Consider the following 24,561-nt stretch of genomic DNA (forward strand, 5'->3'; position numbering starts at 1 on the left):
TGTATCGTGGCAGCTTTAGGAGTACGCTATTAATTTTGTAGTTTTTGAAAGTTCTTAGTTTATGTGGTGCAAAGATTTATAGCCCATGCAACCTCTCTTGCCTTTACCTTATAATACCTTATCTCAAAGTGATGTATTTGGGAGCATGCCTCGTCAACAGGCTTGGACAAGAGCAGTCCTAGCAGATCATGAAGTCCTTCAAATTACAACATATTAAAATTTCAAACATCTTTAGTCATTCGGACATTTTTACATAATTGACTTGCATATTACCCCCCATTACCATGTTGCCAATTGATAGAGGCTTCCTCTTCATTACGACTAAATGTATAATTCTCTGTGATATTGTAAAATTGTTTTTCAATTAACTTCTTCTATTATCTCATGTAGAATTGATATAAATTTCTTCAAGGTTGGTGGGAATTCAACACTAATATTTTGTCATTTCCATATAGCCTGTTTTTATTTATGTAAATACTGAAGTGCAAGGCAATGTAGCCACTTAGCAAATGTGAATGTTTCATATTTTTTATAAAAGGAGGAACAATGAATACTCTTACCGTTATATTTTTCTGCATTGCCATTTTAAATTTAATGAAAGAAAAAAATTGCTTATCATAAATCCAAATTTAATAATTACTTATCATCTTGGAACACTCATCTTCATTGGTCACGTTTGTCTGTTCCATATTTCTGGTGTATCTCATTCGCTATGGACTGATTTACATCCAATTACAGTAGATGTTCTGGTCAATGGCATCAATCATCAAAGGCCACCCCACTAGAGAAAACAAGATTACACAATTAATCTTATATTAATATCACCTTAGTTGATTTAATTGTGGTTTATGTTACTTGAAGATTACATTTACTTATACTAGCAATAGATAATTTAGTGTTGGAGCGGATCTGGCTCATTGTATGCATAAGCATTAGCAAAATAGGAGTTCAAAAATAACGATAAAAATTCACCCATCTCTGATGTAGGTTTAAATGCATGGTAACTCTTAAATTCCAAGGACACCAATCACCATTGTCACAACTTTGCCTGAATGTGACACCCCATCCATGATCCATGAAAATCTAACCCAAAATGATTCATTACAATGACCACTACAAGTGTATTTGTATAACTACAAATTGAGGCTTGATACAGAATGACTAAGAACCGGAAGTAACGTCATTTTGTCACTGATACATTTTCATTTCTTAGCCAGACAACCCTTGCATGAACAAAAAAATTCCCATTGACAAAATTTTGTTGACAGCACTCTGAAATAGTAAAAGGGCATATAATAGCCCCAAAGTGAATCATGATTATTATACTAAAGTTTAAATATTTCAGCATGGATTGCATTTCTTGCATTTTTTAGAATAGACATAACAAACATCAGAGGAAGGCCAATGTAAATACCTCTCATGAACACTATTCCATTTCTTCAGAAATCTATTCTTTCATAAAAACTGATAATCTTATCAGGGCAACTTCAACACATATGATGATGTAACATAACCAATATTGCCAAAGCATTCTTAATAAAGTAGCCTAAGTACTACTCTACTGTAAAACTTGAGAAAGCAAAATACATCCGTTTAAGTTTATGCACACTTTTGAGATTGTGCTCACAAAAGAAATGTTCAGTGCCCAACTTTAAGCAAGCTCAAAAACCAATCCAGTCAAGAAGCAATCATCTCAATTGCCTAATAACAAAAGCACAAACAATTGACTTCAAGATCAAGAAAACTACAAGCTGTTTTGTATTTGGGAGTGATGCAGCTGTGGACGAAACACAAACATGAGAAAAATGTGTTTGAAGAACACCCAAAAGCCAATGGATTTCATCGCGCTTAGTACCAGTAGTTGTATCCCATGATTTCAAGCCCACATACTGTACGTAGTTCTCCTTTCTCCTCCTACATTTATTCCAAGACCACAAAAGGCATCTGACAACAATAAATATTTCTGACACCTGATAGATCCAAAATCTCTTATTTACACTCCAATAAAAAGGATGCCTTTTTTTCTTTCTAATCACTCCCTTAGGCTTTACAAAAAGGAAATATTGCAGCTCATACATTTATCCCTTCTTATCTAAATTCTATATATTAAGGATGGATGAAAATCTCAATGTTCCTTAGCAAAAGGAAACAATTGCCAACTCCAAACAAAGAATGCTCTCAATTTGCCAATTCAAATGTTTCTTGAGACTGAAAAATTTACAGATCAAGAGGAAATTCCAATAATTCCACATAATAAGATTACAAAAAGTAATCTGGAGTCTTCCGTGTAGCATCTGGTTCAAACTGACGAGGTGCTGGCTCAAACTGAATAAAATTTTGTTCCATGCTCTCACTGACCTCCATGATGGCAGCCATGTTCCCACAACGATAGCAGTAGTTTGGAGCACTAAAGACAGTAACCACATTCTTTTCCTGCATTTCACATGACAAGTGTTTCAATTCTTATTCATCTATGATGGTAATTAATGAGAATATCTTATCAATAAAAAAAACTATTAAATGCTACAACCAGAAAGCATTATCATGTATGATAAAATAAGGTCATCCTTGTTACAGTGCACATCTAAATGTTCAAAAGAAATGTAAAACGCATTACCTGGCACCAATTGAAACCCTCCATAACAAGCTGATGTGCTCTGGATACCAGACTCAAACCATTAGTGTGATTGAACTGTGCAGCTATATCCTGCCCAAACGTGTATCCAGCCCCCCTGGGAGAAATCCCCCAACCACAACGATCATCTGGATCTGACCAAAGTAGATCACACATGGGCCCTTCATGTGGCACCTAGCAATGACAAAACAGCACATGGCATTGAAAGAAAACATGAGGAAAGATAAAAATGTAAACCTATCATTCACATCAAATGTCTAAGATTTGTCTTCAAATAAGAAAGAGCCAAGAAAGTTCGATATAAATGGCAAGGCATATAATATTAACCCAAGATGAGTGTAGCCTGAGTAGGCCTGTAATGTGTACTCCGTGTAAAAAAGACCACTAGTTCCCATCCTGAGTGGTGTAGAGTTGTACATCTCCTTGAAGAATATGTAAGGTGGTAGGAAAAGGAATCAAATTGTGGCTTCCACAGGGAGGACTCATACAACAAATTGATATCTTGCTTGATGGTGACCTAAAAATTACTAACTAGAAACAAGAATGATGCCAGAGTCATACCACTGCTTCTGGGCAAGTAAACCACTTTCATTAAATCCCAGCTCCATAAAAAAGTTAAATGTGTACCTTAGGACAAACGGGAAATATTATTCAAATTCCCAAAATGTCATGAACATGCTAAAATCTCTGATATATAATGAAAGTCATTCTTGTGGTTCTAAAGGATTTTCATCTACAGCACTAGTTCTACTTATGGTTATTTATATGTCTAATTTATGTCAGTACAATTATCCCACATGCAAAGGAAGAAAGAGGAAAATCAAGTGTAAAAGCGTTATCCCATGCAGCTACTTGCTTCTTTAATCTTGACAGTGCACAACTTGGAATCTTCTCATAGAATGCTGGAGTAACTATTCTTCTAAGATTTGAAACTTCTGCTGCAGATGCAGAGGGGAATTTATAATATGCAGGCACTGCTCCACTGGAAACCTGCCACATAGCTCACATATTTTCTTCCCTCATTTTTCACATTCTGTTCAGATTTGTCTCCAAAATTTGGTAATGAAACAAATATCACAATTTGATTATTATTTAAAACAAGCAAGAAAAAGGAAATTGAATGACCACTGTCCCCCAAAAAAATTGAGTGCTGCCTGACGAACATGGTTAGGTGGTTGAAAAGGTCCGTTCCTGCTGTAAGTAAGCTTTTAGGAGTTCAAGTATGATTTGCTTTTGGAAGTGGCTTTCACCTCAAATATCACCTTGCTTACATATCTAGACATAACATGCCATTGTGCAAAAAAAAATGGAGGTTGTCAGGAAGGTGATAACTCAAATAGAGAGATTTCTGGAAAAGGGTTGGCAAATGATAAGGCAAAACAAAAAGATACTTGACTCGTTCACTTCGTATACTTGACCAAAATAGAATAATTATACTTACTTACCTCTTATCATCTGTTAACTCCCAAGAACACCACCGAAATAGAATAATTATACTTACTTACCTCTTATACAATGCTAGCATTAGCCAATCAAAGATGCTAGTCATAGTCCACTGACCAACACCCCTAATCAATAACACTTACAAATGTGATGAGACTAACATGTGCAGAATCAATTTGTCATTTGAAGAACCTCATGATTCCACCCAAGTGGGATGCCCTTTTTTATGTGAGCACAATTATTTACACTAATAGAATGATTAAATAATTAGATTAGTACAAGAACTTACAAGCTGGACAATACCCTAGTACTAACAACATTATCATTTAACCATTCAGAATTGACTTGTCAATCATTAGTGTTAACTGTCAAGTGATATGTATATTGTGGTTAGTTATGATCATACTTTACCAAGTTGGAGTTTACAAAAGTCAACCAAGCAGCCATACAGTATACTCATACCTATGAAATATGAACAAATCAATAAATTCATAAGACTAACATACAAGCAATCCAACCATATAAGTGTAGGGTGATTTGATGAGGAACCCCAGAAACCTCCTACCCTAGACTCAAGATACATTGTTCCCCCTTGGCCTCACGTGGCCCTTGCCATACATATGGGTTGGGCTACCTAGTGTGGGGTACTATCACTGCTAAATCAGACAACTACAGGTGCAAATTAGGTCATTTGTATCTATATACATATTAAGTCGAACATAATCGTTTATAGATATTGCAATATCTATACAAGATCAAATAAGAGTAATCATATAATATTTACTATTCAATATATAAATATATATAGAAGATGACACTTATACCAAGAACCGATGTGCCTAAACTTTACAGCCTTCTCCCAGTAGTTATCTCTGCCAATGATGAACTTCTTTCCTGTCTGATATGATATATAAACTGCTTGACTCATTTGATGATGCCTTTTCTTATCTCTGTTTGGTGATTACTTATTCCTTCTCTGAAATATTCCTTAAAGAATTTTATATATATATATATGAATGCATTCTTATAATTTGTGTTTGGGATAACAAGATTCATACTAGTTATCTTTCATAATGATATTTCTAAGCGTATCTTTTCAGTGTTAATTGCTGTATTTTGATTAGTGTCTTCATTAATCAGTGCCTGCGGTTGTCTTCATCGTATTGATTAATATAATTTTTCAATTTATTGATTAACATGATTACTGTTTGGTAAATGTCATGTCCTTTTTAAGGGTTGACATCACAGCTTATCTAGAATTTAATTTGCTGATATCTAATCCTCTAGATCACTGTCTTGCTAATCATGGCTTTTAATGATATTATTGTATCTCTGACAATGACTAGACCAGAAGTTTGTATTATTATCCTATCTCTTAAGCAAATTGTTATTTCTTTGGGATCTTCCATCGTTAATCACTCACTACAATTAGTCACAAACATCAGTCATCATGTACCTCTTTAGATTGCTGTTTTAGATTGCTGTTTCTTAATTGCTATCATTAAGCAATGCTTACATCAGTTTGGCACTTTGGCCATATGAAACATTATATCTTCCACACTGGCTGGTAACAAGTTAATCCATATTGGAGTAGCACCACGATTTGTCATGATGTCCACACTCAGTCGCAGTCAGAAAAAGTTCACAAATATATCAATAATAATATTATTTAGGAATTGAAATTATAAAGTTAGGTATATATTCACTTCAACTTTTATAGAAATGTTACAATTATATGATTCTCATCATCTTTAATAATCTCTGTACAGGTCTAAAAAGTGCCTTTTAACGATGTTTAGTCTTTATCTCAAGTTGCCATGTACAGTTTCCCTTTTGTTGTTATGGATTTGCTGACATATAATCTTTAATCAGTTCTTCTCTAGAATACTTTTCAACTTCGTTATTCTTTCTAGGAGGCATTCACCTCTTAGGTTCGAAATTTATAGGAAATCGTGAAGTCTTAAGCTTAAGACAATTATCTAATGCTCGCATAGGTATTTTATGTTGGAAACATGACAATGTCAAGGGTTTGTAAAGCTATAGTCTGTGATTAAGCTTTCAATGGCGTGCGCACCTATAGGCAATGGTCATTTTCCTTCGATGTGTATTCTGACACCAGCAAAGCAAACGAGAGTTACAGAAGCAGCAATAGTATCACTAGGATACATAGTCATTTATTCTTCAGTCTTGCTGTGAGGACCCTTTATAATTGGTATTGTGTGTTACTGCATTTTGTACTTGAGACCTTATCAGATTAATATCAATATTCTGAGATTATTACAGGTCTTTAAAATCTATGTCACAGTTGGCAATGCTATTTGAGCATTTAAATTTTGCATACAATAAATATCTGCTAAGGATATCTCAATAGTATCAGAGCAACCTTCCTGGCAACCTGTGAGGGTTTAATGATGCAAATCCACGATAATAAGAAGCTACAGGTCTGATGGCATTACTTCTGTTGTTCAAAGCCAAATTGCTAGAAAGACGGGACACGGAATCCCTACAGAAAGAATGACAATCAGAAAAACATGCTAAGTTGCCAAATGTGAAATACCCCAAACTTGGATACTGTCTCAAATCTGATTTTGGTATTCAAATCTTGACAAGTTTTGCTCCATTTTATTGCAAAATAACATGCAAACCACATGATTCCACTCCAACATCATCAAGCCCCTTTGACATATGATCATTTGTAGCATATAGAAGAAGATTGAATAACATACAAGAAGAGTGACCAATACAAAAGTGGAGCTATTGCTATGAGCATACCAACAAATATTTGCTACAATGTAAGGAATTGAACAATGTAATGCACCTGTGAATCCTGAAGCAAATCCACCAAGGGGGCTGACTTCAGAATCCGTCCAAATGACCAAACCATCAATGAATTCTTTCCTAGGATGTTACTAGACCTTCAAGAAAAGCTTCAAGCTCATAGAGAAAAGACTCGAAATAAAAATAACAATCTCCAGAATCCTTCACAATTCCCTTTTTCTCCTTTTATAATAAATAGCTTTTTCTCTAATTGAGAGAAATACTTAAATTCATTTATTTTACTTCATTTTCCTCCAACAAGCAACTTTTATTTTGTAATTTGAAGTTTTTGTTATAACAAAGTCACTTTATTAATTTAAGTGACTTTTAATAATCCTTATTCTATTGAAGTCAACTTTAATTAGATTAATTAAATTAAAGTGATCCTTTTAAAATTTTATTTATTTGGGCAACTTTAAAATAATCAATTTTAGTCTTTTATTTCTCTGACATTTGGAAACATTACAAGATATCGTGTCAAATATGTGACCTTAGTGCCAGCAATCCATCAAGACATAATATTTTAAGCTTCAAACAAATTCGAAAACGAGAGGAAAATATGAGGAGCAACCTTGCAAGGAGAACTTCAAAATGGGAACAATTACATTGGAGAATGTAAACATTTGAAGTCATCAAAATATTTGAAAAATACTTAGGGTTGTCTTGTCAAATTAAATTTGTATTTCATTTTGAGGATTATTTAGGTTATTTAGAGCATAAGTCCAAGAAAAAGGAAACTTCATAATGACATAAGACAAATAAAAAAAGAATAAGAAAAGAGCAGGAATATTCAACAGCAGCGAGGGTGGAACCTGAAGTGGCAAAGACTGTAATAGCACAAGAGGGGGTCAAGAAAGATGTGATGATTTTGGATCAGAAAGAAGGGTTAGAGATTCAAACTACCAAACAGGAGAACTCCTCAATGACAGAAGATAGTAATGTCAATGAAACATCAGCTTATATTATAGGTATGCACATAATTGCATCATGTAATGATTTGGAGTATATAAGAATGATTGGTCCATGCGACGCAATGCAAAATATTAGTGGTGATGTTAAAATGATTGGTTTGTTTGAGATTGAGGGCCATAAAGAAATGCAAGTTTATTTTGAAAGTCCCATGATTATACACTCCCACTACATGGAGGTGGGCCAACAAACATTTACACTCTTTGTTCTGATACTGATAGAATCAGTGAAAGGGTATGGATGGGAGATGTTAATTTCAGAGTAGTGCAAGAGAGTGGCAGAAATTCTAGGGTTGATATGGGATCCTGGCATTCAGTTGAATACGCAGGTGCATATTGCTTGATGACAAGTAATCTCCATGATGAGAGGACTGTAATGTCCTTAATTGTGGTTGGATCAGCCAACCCCAAAATAAATAAAAATTTATTATTATACAAATAATAATTTCAAAATATTAGTAAATGAAATATTAAATAATCTTATTTAAGTTAGCTCTACAGGCCAACCTGCCCTAGCATTTTTGGGCAGTTATGTCTTCCATGAGGCCGACATGTTTTGCCTGGTTCAACATTGCAAGGGAATAGTATATATACCTCATGCTATAGGATGCTTAAGTACGGAAGAACTATAATATTTTCTGTGTAACTCAGACACAAACCTGAAAAGTCCATAGTGATGGGATGGAAATCCTGCTGCTTTATAAACCGGTGGAAAGTATGATAATAAAAACATCAATTCTGAATGTTACATTTGCATTTACTAGGATGGAAACCCTGGAAGCCTGTGATCAGAATTGCCAGCGAAGGGCAAGGAATTACTGTGCTTGATGATGTATGCACCTGTGGAACAGTGATTAGGATGTCAATGGTTTGTGCACTTATAGCCTGTGATTAAGACTCTGATGGCATCCAGTCATTTTCCTTCACCGTGTGTAATCTGACACCAACAAAGCAAAGGAGAGTCATGCAATTAGCAAAGGGATCATAAGAATTCACAGTCATTTATTCTTCAGCATTGTCTTCAGAACTAAGAGCATCATTTTTTATTGATATTGTGTGTTGCTGCATTTTGTACTTGCAAAATTGGATACCAATGCATCCCACAAGGACCCGGAGGTGGAAGCAGATGCCGACAGGTGCCAATGCTGAAGTGTAGGCAACTGGAACCTGGCTGGAAGCCATTCTCGGCCAGCCAGATGCACGTGGGAACCACACACTGGCTTCTGGTCACATCCGGCTGGCCAGGAATGGCTTCCGAATGCATCCAACAGCCTCCAATGGTGTCCACAGGCGGAAACAGGCCTTTAAGCACTATTTGCTTTATCTTTTCACTTAAAACACCCAATAAGCACGTGGGGAAATACATTTTTTAACCTAGTTTTTGCTTGGAAACCCTAAAACGGCCCTAAAAGAGGCCATTCGATCACTCTTTATTGCATTTTGTTTGCAGCTCCTCTCTTTTCTCACTTGCTCTCCATTTTGGCATTTTTAAGGCAAGGTGATTATTTTCGAAGAAGATTGTTCATAGAGAAAGAGATAGCTTCCACAAACGAGTGAATTTTTTTGAGATTTAGATGAATTTTCCTAGTTTGTGGAGAACTTTTTCAAATTTTTCTTTTTTGGCAAATAAATAAGTAAAGCAAGAAGTTTGCTATCTACTTTGGTAGTTTTCTATCATTTTTTTGCACTTACATGCTTGATGTTCATAGATTTATTTTTTTTCTAATTTAAATTTATTTAATTTCTTATTATAGGCATATCAAGAAATTATATTGTATTGTGGAAAAATGGCTGCCACCAGTAGTCAAAGTCCAATGGACCAAGCAGCTGATAGTTTTAAAATTAATGTAGCATTTCCTTTATGGACATATACCACAAGAATGTCACAAGTTTCTGGAGGTGGCTCTTATATTTGGAAGTGTCACTATTGTCAAAGTAACAAAGACAAATCATTCAATACCTCTTATTCTCGGGTCAAACTTCATTTTATAGGTCTTGCTACTAAAGGATTTTCAACGTGCAAAGACACAGATGAGAGGGGGCTGTCTAATGTATAGCTTCATTTGTAAAAGAACAAGAAGCTGCTGATAAATTGGTAAAAAGATCAAAACAAAGTTTTTATCAACCTCTGTCCTCAAAGAAAACAATGCAATTACCCAAGGAACCAATTGGATCCTCCAAACACCTATTCTTGCAAGTACATATACCGAAAGTGGAAGCGGAAGAAGTAGAAACTATTGCCCGCAAAAGAGGTCCATTAGACACCGCATTTAAAATCAAGCCATTGCACATTGTCTCTATGCCAACAATCTTCCTTTAGATTTGGTGAGATCGCCATATTGGAAGGAAATGGTGGCAACCATAAACAAAGCACCAACAGATTAGACAAGACCCAGTTATGAAAAGGTACGTACTACTTTATTGACAAAGAGAGGGTTTGGGTAGAGAGAGAGCTATTCAACCAATTAGACATTCATGGAAAACTCTGAGTGTTTAGATCATTTCAAATGGATGGAGAGATAAGAGAAACCGGCCATTGAATAATCTGATTGCAATGTCACCCAAAGGGGCAATGTTCTTGAAGGCAATTGATTGTGAAGGGGAAGTGAAAGATTCACAATTCATTTCCAAAATTCTCATTGAGGCCATAGAGATGGTGGAGAGTGAGAATGTAGTTCAAGTGAATACAAATAATTATAGGGGTACAAGTGCTTTGGTTGAGGGTCAGTACAACCATATTTTTTGGAGATCATGCACCGTACACTCCTTAAACTTGGTCATGCAATAAAATGGCACCCAAATAGATTGGGTGAAGCAAATATACCAAGAGAGAGAGGAGATACAAATGTTTGTGATGAACCAACACATGTCACAATCCATATTGAAATCATTCTCCTATTTGGAGTTGCTAAAGGTAAATTTAAATTGTAATTAGTAAATGCTAAATTTCTTTTATTTATTTCATAAATTAATTTAATTTGAATATATTTTATGTCATGTTCAATATTTCTCAACATTTTGTTATGATTAACTTAATTAGGTGGTTGAAACCCAATTTGCATCTCATATTATTGTTATGAGATGACTTGTCAAGGTGCACGAAGCACTAAACCAAACGGTTATTTCAAGCCAATGGGGTATATGGAAGGCTTCAAATTCAAAGAGGGCACAAAAGATCGAGGCATTGATCTTGGATGACAGTTGATGTGCTCATGTGCAATTTGTATTAGATTTCACAAACCCTATCATGACTATGCTCCACTTTTCTAATTCAGATCAGCCTGGTTTGGGGGATGTCTATGATGGCATGGACACAATGGTTGAGAAGGTAAAACTTTCTATACAAGAACATGAGAATGACCCCACCAAATGTGAGGCCTTATGAAATCAACTTGAATCAATCATTCATCATCGTTGCAGAAATATGACTGCACCTCCTTCAATGTGCCTTATCTCCGAGGCACTATAGCCAATAAGTACTTGGTATGCTTGATAGAGTAGCACCATATGTGTATGGAGAAGTTGTTAGTGGGTGCTACAAAGCTTTTGAAAGACTCTTCCTCAATGATGACACACACAAAAAAGTTAGGACTGAATTTAGATTATTTGCTTCAGGAACAAGACTCATTCCTCTTGCAATCAAGGACCAATGTGACACAAGAGCTATCACATGGTACCTCTATAGTCAAACATTCGAGCATCTACAAACTCTCGCAATTAAAATCCTCTCCCAAGTAAGTTTTATTTGATTTTAAATTATTTTACCACACGTATTATACAATTCATTAAATTAGCTTTCATTCTTATGTTGTAGATTAATTATTAATTTTGTAACTGTGAACATTGTCTAGATTGCAAGTTCTTTTGCTGCTGAAAGGAATTGTAGTACAAACTCCTTAATCCACTCGGTAAAGTGTAACTGGTTGGGCTCTAAAAATGTTGAAGACTTGGTTTTCAGTCATACCAACTTGTGTCTTTTGTCACGTAATGAGGATCACTACAAGAAAGGGGCAGCCAAGCTTTGGGATGTAGAACCGAAGTGTGGAAACTTGAATGCACGTTTCAAGATCTTACCACAATCACAGATGATGATATTGATAACATCATGACACATGGTGTATCTAGCACAATTGGAGTCGTTTTCAGTTCAAATGATCTTGAACTTGTAGCAGTTGGAGGAGATGAAGATGATGATGATTCTTTTGCAAATCTATATGATTTGGATTCGGATTGATAAACATTGAATGATGAACTATATTTTGATTTTGTAATTGTGATGATTTGCTGATTTGCACTGGAATCATGAACATAGACATGTATGATATTCATATCATTGATATGGTTTATATAATTATATTTTATAATCTCATTTGAGTATTTGAATATGTATTGATGAAGTTACAAGCTATCAAATGTTTTAATGTTGTACATTTGTTTCATTTCTTTGCATATACATAGTGCAACTGTGTGTATGTGTGCACACGCACCCACATCCCAAAAAAAAAAAAATCAGCCATCCGCTTCTGGGTCCGCATCCAAATCAGTAACTTAAAACCTTATCAGAATAATATTGGATGCTGAGAATATTATTAGTCTCCAAAATACATGATATCATAGCTGCAAATTCTGTTACTCGATTGCTGTTCTTGAGAAGGATTATAGAGCTGAATGTTGTCTGGAACCTTTATTTCTTCACATGCTGTTTGAGCATTTAAATTTGCATATAATAAATATCTGCTAAGGATATTACATTTGCCTTCAACCTGCAAATACCTTATGATTTAGCTGTCTTCTTAGCTTTCTAAAAAATTGATATATTCCCTGCCAGGGTTACTTTAGCCTCCAAGTTTTAAAGATCTGTAATTAGCCCTTTAGCTGATGGAAACTGTGGATGATAATGGCAAAGGATCTGAGCCACAGCCAACTTATTTTATTGTGAAAACCACAAAATCACAAATTATAGATGAAAAACAAGGCCTACCATTCAGAGAAATGGTAAGAGGCAGTACTAATCATAGTATGGATATAACAAATATTGAATTCGAGTGAACATATTAATTTCTATTTGATTGTGTGATTTAAAATACTGAATACTCTGAAGCAGTCAATATTATATCAAGGATGTGAACCTTGGCTGTGGATAGGTTGAGAAAAACATCAGCAAAGATATTTAACCCAAACAGAAAATCTGCTCCCCTTGTCTTTATGATAGACTAGTTATCATGTTTCTCATTTTTACGGTACAGCACAGGTTACATAACCTCTGGCTTACAAAGCTACAGTGCTTAAATTTAAGTTGGTCATCACCATGTATGTATGATTGACTTCTGAGGCCCCTATAATGGCCCACATGATGTTCATGCATAGTTCACAGACTCTCCAAGCACTGGGGAGTCTTGAGCCAAGTGACCCTAGCCGAGTCTTAAAGATTTGGGACTCTTCAGGAACTCGCTCTAGGCGAGACTCACTAGTAATTGGTTTTTTCCAATCTGTTGCCAAGGTTGCACAGGGACAGGGATACTTGGGTACTTGGGTACTTAGGGTACAGGTACAGATATTTTTCAATGTACTTGAATGTATCAATTTTTTTAATATAATTTAATATTTATAAAAAATCTGAAAATATGAGCCATGCCAATGGTTTTCAAAACAAGAACAGTGATTTCACAGATGTAATGTATTGTTTTCAGTTTCAGATTTGCAATAGGTTTGCAATAATAATATATGTTAAATGTTTATATGCATAACAGAAAAGGCAGACTTAAACATGACAAGAAGATCATAAATCACATGACAATGACACATTGCCAATAATAAACTTCTAACTTGAACACTGATGTACCGTATCAAAGTTTCAAACTGATTACATATTAATATTAAATTAAGCTTGATAAACAACAAGTTGATACGTACACAAAAAACCGAAACAAAAATCAAAAATCTTAATCAAGGTCCTTGGCTGTGATGCACTCCACTGAGTACCCGGTACTTGGGTACATGGGTACATAGCCCAATGGTATGGGTATGCACACCCATGCAAACTAGGTTTTTTGCAGAGCTCTGCCAAGGGTTGCAGATATTTTGCCAAATTCCAAGTCAAACTTTCCAAGTCCACATTGAGTCCAAGACTTGCTTCTATGGTTCATTGTTAATTCTTAATTATCTTACATCAGGCTCCAAACCAGTTGCTGGTATTTCTAAAAAGTCTATATTATTTGGTATATAATCTTTTGTGAAGATTTTTGATCAGTCATATCTCTTTATTTTCAAATGATTTAATATCATCCATTTCTCTAACTATAAATAAGCACTGAAGAAAAGACAGATTAGTGATATCCTACTTAAGAACTTTTCTGAGACCATGAAGTTCAAACAAAATCTACCTTACAGCTTAAATGAAGAATTAAGGTTGCATGGGGACGGGTACTTGGGGTACTTAGGGCACTGGTATGGGTACGGCTACGGCTATTTTTCATAATAGGGGACGGGGGTACTTAGGTATGTCAAATTTTATTTTGATTATACTTTTATATTTATAGAAAATCTGAAATTATGAGTCATGACGATGGTTTTTCAAAACAAGAACAATGATAAAGTTTGCAAATGTAATGTATTGTTTCAGTTTCAGATTTTCTATATGTTTGTAATAATAATATATGATAAATGTTTAGATGCATAATAGAGAAGGCAGACTTTAAACATGAACAAGAAGATTATAAATCATATGACAATGGCATATTGCAAATGATAATCTTCTGACTTGAACAGTGATATCGTTTATTGTTAATCAATATCGTATCAAAGTTTCAAACTGATTAGGTATTGAATTAAGCTTGATAAACAACAAGCTGATGCACAAACAAAAAAAAACGAGAAAAAAACAGAAATCTTAATCAAGGTCCTTTAGCTATGATGCTCTCCACCGAGTACACGGTACTTGGGATGTGTACCTAATGCTTGGGTACGTGGGTATGAGTACCAGGGGTGTGGGTATGAGTACCCATGCAACCTTGTGAAGAACAATATCAATAATGTAAGAAGAATCAAGTTAGATGCATAGTACTTGGTAACAAAACAATTGCCAACAAAGAATTCAAAAAGAGATGTAGAAACAAAATTCTCTCAAAACTGTTTATATAAATAATAAATATAAAACATTGCAAAAAATTTCAAACCTTGATGATGATAACATGAAATATAAAACAACACTAGATGTGAATTTAGATGGTTGATATCTCAAACTAACTTACTTCTTGGATGCGATCCAGTGAACGAATGTTATCAAGTGTATCCAATGATGGGGAGAGACCACCATGCAAGCAGAAGATCTGTAACCACCAAAAAAAGGAAAATTGGATTCTAAATATAGTACAAAAATTAAAATCTTTATACACCACACCACACCTAGCCAACTTTGCCACTTCACTTTTAACTTTGATTTTTATTTACCTGACTTTCAATGAGAGCTGTCAGAGGAAGGTAGTCAAAGAGATCCGTAAAAAATTTCCACACATTTGCATTGCCATACTTTCTCAAGCATTCATCATAAAAGCCATAGCTGAAAGCATAATATTAAATTCTGTCAATAAGTATTTAATGCATATTATTAACATTAAGAAAACAATGCCTTTTCTCTTGTCCATTCATTAGCATGTATAATTTTTTTGTGATACATTTGATCTAATGAATAGACTTCTCATCTTTACAAGTTGTTTTTGATAATAAGATGCAGCAAAACAAAAGTGTTGTCCCTTTACAAACTAATCTTTACAAGTTGTTAGCAATGCCCTTCTAATATAATTATACCTCTTGATAAAACATGATTTAGTCCATTGATGAACTACAATGCGAACCATACCTAACTAATAACATCACCTGTATTATTGGAAAGAAAGAGAAGAAAAGATTTCCTAAGATAGGAAAATTTATGAAGAAGAGTGGTGGGCTTACGGAGGACAATTTGAGATTGCCTAGGAAGTACCTTTGCACTATTATAACTTGTGTTTGGCACGTAAGTAAAGTTATTAGTTCCTCGGTAATCTTCAATACTATTTTACCTTTTCAGGGTTTTGCTACACTAGTGTTTTATAGAGATTTTCAGGTTTTTGAGATGGGAGGGGAACCTAGAAAGCAAGAGCCGAGCAATTGTAGGGCATGGAAGGCTAAGGCCTCAATGTGGGAAATTTTGTAAAAAGGTAATGTGACAACCTACATTGAGAGACTCCATGGGTATAAACCTCACATTACGGAAGCGTTCTTCAAAAACTGGTTTGAAGATAGGGTGACTTTGCATGGGGTCATGGTGAAATTGACTAAAGAATTTATTGCTGAGGTTACGAGGCTTCCTATGGAAGGGATCAAATTCAATAAGGAGACTAGCATCACCAATGCGGCCTTCAAGAAATTGCCAAAGACGGAAGCTAAAGAGAAGAATTTGGAGAAAAATGGGGGTTTCTACGAACTGAAACAAATTAAAGTTATTTGGAAGGATGTGTTGTCTTGTATCCATGAGTATTTTATTCTTGATGGTAGGGCTAAAAGGGTCCATAAATTTCACTTTGTTTTCCTAAATCATTTTAGGCACAAAGACAGAATTTCCTTCCCGTTTTTTCTGAAATACTCTCTGCTTCTTAGCCTTTATGCACATAGAAAGAAAGAGTCTCGTCCTATGCTTCATGAAGGTTTAATTTTACTTATTGAAAACTTTTGTAAAAGTAAGGGTATTAAATCCTTTCCAGTTCATGTGAAGAGGAAAGGGATTGGAAGTGAGACCCACCCTAAGAGAATTAAGGTGGAAAAGGGGCTAGTGTTAGCAAGAAGGTTTTAAAACAGGAAAGGACTAAGAAAGATGTTGAGGAAATTACGGAATCTGAGAATTCGAACAATGATGAGAAAATGGAAACAGACAATGAAGAGAAAACGAAGATGACAGATTTAGTTCTAACCCGGATGGTTACTCTGGGAGTAAAAGGGGTGTCAAATGGTAAAGAAAATGTAGAGGGAAGTTAGGATAGAAATACAAACCCGAATGTTGGGTCAGAAGCCCTCGGGGAGGATGATGATAAACAGAGTGATCACCCTTCTCATAATGCCAGTGAGGAGAATATGGAGGAGGAAACAAGTAACGAGAATGAAAATAAAAACTCTGTAGGAAAGGATAATAGCCAAAGTAAAGGTGTAAACGAGGAAAGGATGGCGAATAATGGACATTAATACCGATACCCAGAGCAATATTGTGACTATCTCTGAGCATAGGAATGTGGTTCACGGGAGGGATGACTCCCATGATGCTAAGCTCTCCTTCCTTCACACTGCTAAGATTAAAGTGGAGACTTCTCTTCAGGGTGATTTGTGGCTATATAATGAATTAATGGTTCTCAAGAAGAAAATGGGGACTATGCAGAGAGAATTGGATGTTGAACGCACAAAGAGAACCCAGATGGAAGTGCAAATTGGCAACATACCTAATAAGCTTAAAGAGTACGAACAGGAGCTTCGTCACCTTTTAAAGGACAGTGGTCAAAAAATGGAACAAGTCACTTCCAATCTTTGTGTTGTGGCGGCTAGTCTGGGTAAGAAGAGTAATAAAGAGATTATGTCTCCTAGAAATGCAAGGATGGGGAGTCCTGGTAGGCCTAGTAAGAGAAACAGGCAAAGCACAAGGAAAAAGGTTGTTGGGGCTCTTGAGGCTCCTATTCTTCTCCAGATGACATCATCCAGAGTATTGCAGAAGCAGATAAAGAGGTGGCGAACATTATCAAAGAGCTATTATAGGTGCTGGTTGTGGAACGGTTGTGTTGGTTGCTGGTATGGGTGTTTTTTCTAGTTTTTTCTTTTTGCTTTCCAGTATGTTCAAAACTCTAGGTTCCAAGTCCTTGTAAAACCTGATTTGGATTTTTTTAACTTTAGGTTTTAGGTCCTTGCAAAACCTAGTGGTGTTTTCATGTTTATCTTTAATTTTTTGTAAAAGGTTTTGGGTCCCTTCAAAACTTGCTTTTACAGTAATCTAAAACATCACTTGTATTATAAGAATGCATATTTCAAAAAGCAACTGGAAATATTTAGGGCCATGTTCTTCACCGCCTTAATTGATCAAGATGAATGTAAATATGGAACAAACTTAAACACCTCCAATACTAAACAAATGTCATTACTAGAAATTATCCCTAATACAAGACCTCTGAATCATAACGAGCGAGACAAAAATTTGAAACATGATATATATGCAAAAAGGCTCATCCTAATATGTACACACACGCACATGCATACATATTTATATAGACATAAACACAATGGCAAGGAAATTCAGTCAGTCGTAATTTCAGGTAGAAACAAAAGCACTATTCACAATTGTCCTTGCCAAAATATCTTACACTTGAGTAATTTGGCGACTTTCATGGTTTCCTCGCAAAATGGTGATTCTGTCCCTGTAGCGAACCTTCAGAGCAACTAGGAGTGTTACTGTCTCCACAGAATAGTATCCTCGATCTGCATAGAAACCAAACCGATACAGAAGCCACATTTCGAGTTAACCAGATAGACTTAAGCAAAATTAGAAAAATAAATCTATAATACTCATCCCCATATGACAAGCAATGTAAGACTAGGACTACTTATTACCAGAAATTTAAGTATTATGCCATAATTGGTGAGTAAATATATTATTTAAAGGTTTTGGGTTAATAGTCTAATGAGTTTAAACTTCTATTTATCGCAATACCTCAGGTAAATTTCCTATCCTTTAATACTAATGTGTATTTGACTCGATTGTGTGATAAAAGATTTATTGGTGCCAAACTGCAACCTCTTTTTTGTTGCTCAGACTGATTTTAGCCCCATTTACTTCTATCTTCATATGTAGCTTTGACAAGCAATAATATTAAAACAATTTGTTGGTTTCTTCTTGGAGCTTGAATGCCAGAGAAAAGTTTTTTTTCCCTGAGAGGAAAATGAATTAATTTTGTGCATTGCAGTGCAAAAGATGTGTAAATATTACTTTGCAATGGTTTTTTATAATGGTTTGACAAAGCATTACTAGAATTACAATACCTTCTTCAATTTTCAAAGAAAATTAGTGATTTAAAATGATCTGGAAAGCTAACACATAAGAGGAAAAAACTCAGACATTTTAAGGAGATTGTTTAAACTGAGAAACCAGTTTGACACAAGAAAAGAGAGGAATATTTGCCTATATAAATGAAGTCTGGTTGTAAGAAGCAGCATGCCAATACAAATTCACTTCTGTAATAAATACAGTACCATCAGTGTTTGTCTCTGATAACAGTGGTTTCAATTGAATAAAATGACAATCCAGAATTGTGTGTCAGTACAGAGAAACTGGATCCTTGGATAGCATGGGTTGACAGGCCTTATGCTGTCTCATTGTTGCTTGTAGGTGCATATGAAGTGGTAATAAGCACACAGAAGCATCACTCATAGAAGCAAACAGTCATATGAGGAAACTTACAGATTTTATCATTAAATTTAATAGAAAGCTGTTTGTATGAAATTTAGTCTTTCATTATTTACTTAACGAAAATACGAATTACCTCCCCATTAATGGTGTTAAAAAGGTATCTTCCCAAGAATCCTCATGCTGGAGTCACTTGGAGTTCTCCAGAGGTTGGATGGATCAAAATAATATACGATGGGGCTTCAGAAGGCCACTCTGGGCCCAATGGGGCTGGATGCATAGTGCATGACCATGTTGGAAATATCCTTGCAGAGAGATTGGTTTTATTTAAAGAGGCTAGAATCAGGAATCCTTTACAGGGGCTAGAATCAGGAAGGGAGCTAGATGTGAGCCAACTAAACCTTGAAGGAGATTCGCTAATCACCATCAATGCCATTAGCGAAAATTCAATGCCTAACTGCAAGCTCATTTGATGGATAGAAGTTAAAATCAATCCAAGACTTAGTTGGCACATTTTCAAACTTCAAATTAACTCACGTGTTTAGTTAGCACATTTTCAAACTTCAAATTGATTCACGTGTATCAAGAGGGAAATGGTTCTGTGAATGAACTTTCCAAGATGGCCGCAGCAAGAGAAACTAGGTAATTTAGAAGTCTACCAAGCATGCCACGTGGCACATCCATATTAATTTGAAATAAACTTAATATGCTGAAATCAGGGAAGCTTTTGATCATTACTTAATGCCACTCAAGGTGATGTCAAAAATTGCACGATATACAATGAGACCACATTGATTAGTGTACCACTTATGCTCAAGCAAAATGGAACTTAATAACTAGAGCTTGCATTTTGAAGCTGTTTGTGTGAATACGGATGATGTGTCTGTCCCTTGCAATGTAATTGATGTTGGGCCAAGTAGTGAAGGATGGAAAGTCAGGTCAAACGAAAGCTCTCGCCAAACTTTAATTCCCCGATCTAGTTGAGTAGATATTTCAGTTGTGGGGCCATGATGTCATGGAGTGGGTGGCATTGAAATTTGAAGGACAGACAGCAACTTCCTAATTATTTCCTACAGTGGCCCTCAGTGACTCATTTTCTGTCTAGGAAGGGTTAAAAATGGAAACACCTATCAGACTGATTTCTGACAAAGAAAAATGTCTTATAGGGGAGGTGATGGAGAAAAGGCTCAGAACCTTTCTCAACTATTTGCATGGCCTAGTTATTCATGCCATGAAGGTAATATTTGGGGATGAATTTCAAAATCCTGCCATAGGCATCAGGTTAATACCAGCATATCTGTCATATTATCAGCAATAGAGCTGATGATGGGGGAGTTGAAAGATAGGTGAAATTGTTTTGCCAAAAGGTCTTCCAAGAATCTTTCCTTGGAGAATTAGAGACAGTTTTGGCCACTGTGGATGGGGAGATGAGGGTTCCTCTCCCTCAAAATTATTTTGTTGTTCACTGTTGTGGATTAGAAGTACCCAAGATGCCAGTGCTTTCCACTTTTGAAATGGAGGTCTTCGAAAGCTGAAAGCCTACCATTCTTCAGAATATGTTTTTTTATGAAGAAGCTATTGGGAATTATGATGAATGAAGGGGGTCACTGGATAAAGAAGTATTTGAGGACCTAAAAATCAACAGCGAGGATGATGAAGAAAATTTTGGTACGATCATCAAAGACAAACTTCCAGAGGAGGTTTTACACCCAAGCCTTGATGTCTCAGCAATTTGGAGCCGAATGTTTGGTCAGAGCCAAGCTTGAGTGCAAGAAAACAATGCATATTTAATAATGGCAATTTATATTTTCTTGTTTTGTTTACTTTAGACATTTCCTTTGTAGCCTAGGCCATGTTTAGATACTATACTGGTATACACCCTGATCAGAGGTGGTGAGTTCGACTTTTTGGGCCTCTTGAGGACGCGGCATCATTTTGTGCTGGATATTTTAGATGTTATAGATGTTATAGTGGTATACACCCTTATTAGGGGTGGTTAAGTTCAACTTTTTTAGGCTCTTGAGCACGGCGACATTTTGTGCTGGGTAGTCCTCATGTTGTGAATAGATATACAGTAAGGCTAGGGAGTAGTTTTTGTTTAATGGTGATACCTCTGTGCATCACAGCTCTCGCTGTCATAAACAGCCATGTAATTTTCTATCTGATATAATACATAGTGTGCTGCCCCATAAGAAGTTACTACTAGTCTATCAAAAACAAATACAAATTACATCATTTTTTCTAAGTCAATAGGAAGGTCTTTAATTCATCTTCTCTGATTTGGCAAACAAATCTGATGATTTTTTCCCAAAATTGGAAAACAGTACAACAAAGATCAGTCCAAAGGACTCTGTTTAAGCTTGTCTAAGTTGGAAGCCTTAATTTTTCTAGAAAACATAAGGCATTTAAATCAAAACCCTTTAACTGTGAGGTTTTGCATATGGGTACATTTTTGGTAGAGCCAAACAGCAATACAAGCTTTTTGATTGAAAAGGAAATGCATATTCCACTATTCTCTTAACTATCAGCCAACGTCATACAACAGTCTGGGGTTCGCAGGACCATTGGGATCAATTAGGCTATGCAAGCCTACATCCCAGGAGCCTGGAGAGCTGCAAGGGGATAGAGGATAACTCTCTCTCTTGACTTAGCTACTAGCTCAGATAGTAGTTCAATGTTTGTGGCAAACAAAAGCAAAAAATTATAGCGCTGAAGACAATATTATAATGAAAATCGTACTCCTGCTACACAAGAGAAGGTTTTCAGTACTACCCAGAATCACTGATCACAAAATATATGTCAAATCGAAACCCATTGCACACTTGTGAATATTTGAGTTTGTCCCTATACATGAAACATGTTAAAGATCAGCAAGGCTCAGTATAGCTATCTGGCCAGTTGTGTGTGTGTCCTAAGTCACAATGGATTATCACCAGTTATGTCCCTCCCTGTCTACAACTTTGAAAGACAAACAGCTGAATAGATAGTTGGTGAATAGATAGATTAATTGGGGATGTTTAGCTCATAGGCTAAAATATTTATGTCTACCTGTTAATTAACAATAAGTAGCTATGATAATAAATTTGTGGTGGTTGAAACAAAACCCATACAGAACACAACTTAGCAGGGTTGTTTCCAAGAATACAAAAAACAATTTGGTGTGCATATTTTGTATAAATATTTCATCTTTGTTAACCAAAAATGATCTTGAAGCTTGAATGCTATTCTGGATAGATAGATTTTGACATGTCACATATTTTAAGCAGTGCATAACAAGCATAAATATCTCTCTGTCTATAAAGGGAATTTCCTTCAGAACAAATTGCTTCAATAAAGTTATGATTCATTGGTATAACAATATTGCTTCCTCATATAGAGCATAATCAAAATCTACCCTCCATGCACCATCAGTTCACAAACACAATTCTCAGGAATATATAATCGTTAACATCATCATTCAGACACAAAGATGTGCAGAAAGCCACTAAACCCAACGCAATAATAAACTTAAGCTAATAGTGTATTGAACAATGAAAGATATAACTTTATAGCATTTTAATTAAACAAATGAAAATATGCTTATCAAGAAGAAAGCTTTGTCACGTTTCCGAAAATAAATGTGTTTAGCTGTTAGTTAGATGTGTAAGTAGAAGCAACGCTTTTAACTGTGAAATCAAAAGAATTAGAAGATGACAGAAGTATGCAGGAGTTGAACTCATACGCACAACCATTTTAAGTATCAGGGAATGAACTCGTGAGCACTACTAATAACTGCCACTTGCTTCGTAATCTACCCAGAACATTTTGCCACGATCCCGCAAGTATAGCATGTTAATTAGCAAGCTAAAAAACATGTGATAAAACACAATATAAAATGCTCAAAACTTAAACACAATATAAAATGCTCAAAACCTACTACTCAAATGTAGGTTATTCAATTGAATTACAACTCATAGTTTGTATTAAGCTAACTCTACTAGTTAAGTACACTAGTTAAGCATACTTCAAATATTCCCTCGGTAAACGATACTGAAAAAGGGTCAAAGAAGTCATCAATTTTTCCAGTTCCCAATCTCTTTCACAAAGCAATTCGATCCGATACCAAACTCCGAGATAACAATTAAAAAAAAACATAACGAAGTTTAGGCAATCTTCGACATGTTAAACTCGTCAAAATAAATATCATTACAGTATTAAGGTTCAGTACTAGGTGCCAAATGCCTATGCATTTTAATTAAATCAAAGAAGCGAAAAACATTGCAATTTAAATTCTTCATACTCCAACTCACCCACATAATCACCCATGAACAAGTAATTGGTGTCAGGAGCCTTCCCGCCAATCCGAAACAGCTCCAACAAATCATGGAACTGCCCATGAATGTCTCCACAGACAGTTACTGGACACTTGACCGGCTGCACATTCCATTCCTCCACCAGAATTGCCCTTGCCTGCTCGCACAAGTTCTTTACCTCCCCCTCCGTCAGGGGCTTGCAGTCTAACAGCTGCTCTATTTGCCTATCCAAATCGGAATAGGAAGGCATGTCTGATCAAACGCCCACCGATCCCAAACCACCTTTGCCCCTAAATCCAATAGCCCACAAACTACCAAAACCCTAACCTAATTCAAGACTATCCCAGATCCCCTTTCTGAAAACCCTAGATTTAAAAAATGCATCGACTTCCACCACAACCCCAATGTTTGCAAACTGCAACACCCACTTACGCGATCCTCGTTCAAGGAAACGCACGAATCAAACACGCATCTCTCCAATATCCATCTAATCGGATCCTCCACGAGAGCTCCGTAATCTCCAGTTTTCACCCTGGCCTATGTATCTGCAGTATATACAGGTGTATATATCAAATATATGTATATAGGGAAAAAAATACCAAAAATCTAGCAGATGCCCAAGTCAAACTCTGAGGATTTATACCTGCCCATTACACCGATTCACCACGATGGTCACTGTAAGTTGTCCTGGACTCTTCGGTCACCTCCACCTAGAGCATATCAATCCGTCTAATTCTCTTCATTTCATTTTTAGCATCTCCCCTTCCAACCAAACGAAAAGTCTTCTCCGAGCCTCGCTGCCTTGTTTTACCGAGGCTTTAGATGCGTTAGGCTTGGAAGACGTGCCACCGCAAATGAATGGAAATATAAACAAATATGAATGGAAAATGGTAATACTGAAAATTGTGTATTGTTTACCACAAGTCTTGTTGAGTGTGAAGTCACATGATGTAGAGCTCATGGTCAATAAGACATTTTGTTAGGATGAATATC

The 24,561-nt window shown here is 35.8% G+C and overlaps 1 protein-coding gene across 1 annotated transcript; it reads right to left on the minus strand.

The window, feature by feature from the left end:
* Positions 1-1,697: 1,697 nt before the first annotated feature.
* On the minus strand, positions 1,698-24,290 carry LOC149534686 (serine/threonine-protein phosphatase PP2A-2 catalytic subunit-like). The gene is made up of 7 exons (XM_089807415.1): positions 24,212-24,290; positions 23,566-24,113; positions 18,237-18,351; positions 15,313-15,421; positions 15,114-15,191; positions 2,618-2,809; positions 1,698-2,433 (listed from the first exon to the last, which is right to left on the minus strand). Exons 2-7 carry the CDS (start codon positions 23,816-23,818, stop codon positions 2,260-2,262), a joined length of 921 nt encoding a protein of 306 aa, XP_089663541.1. The 5' UTR covers positions 23,819-24,113; positions 24,212-24,290; the 3' UTR covers positions 1,698-2,259.
* Positions 24,291-24,561: the final 271 nt, after the last annotated feature.

The sequence above is a fragment of the Cupressus sempervirens genome, chromosome 10 (assembly GCF_028749045.1).
Source record: "Cupressus sempervirens isolate cs-2001-9-10 chromosome 10, ASM2874904v1, whole genome shotgun sequence".
Lineage (NCBI taxonomy): Eukaryota > Viridiplantae > Streptophyta > Pinopsida > Cupressales > Cupressaceae > Cupressus > Cupressus sempervirens.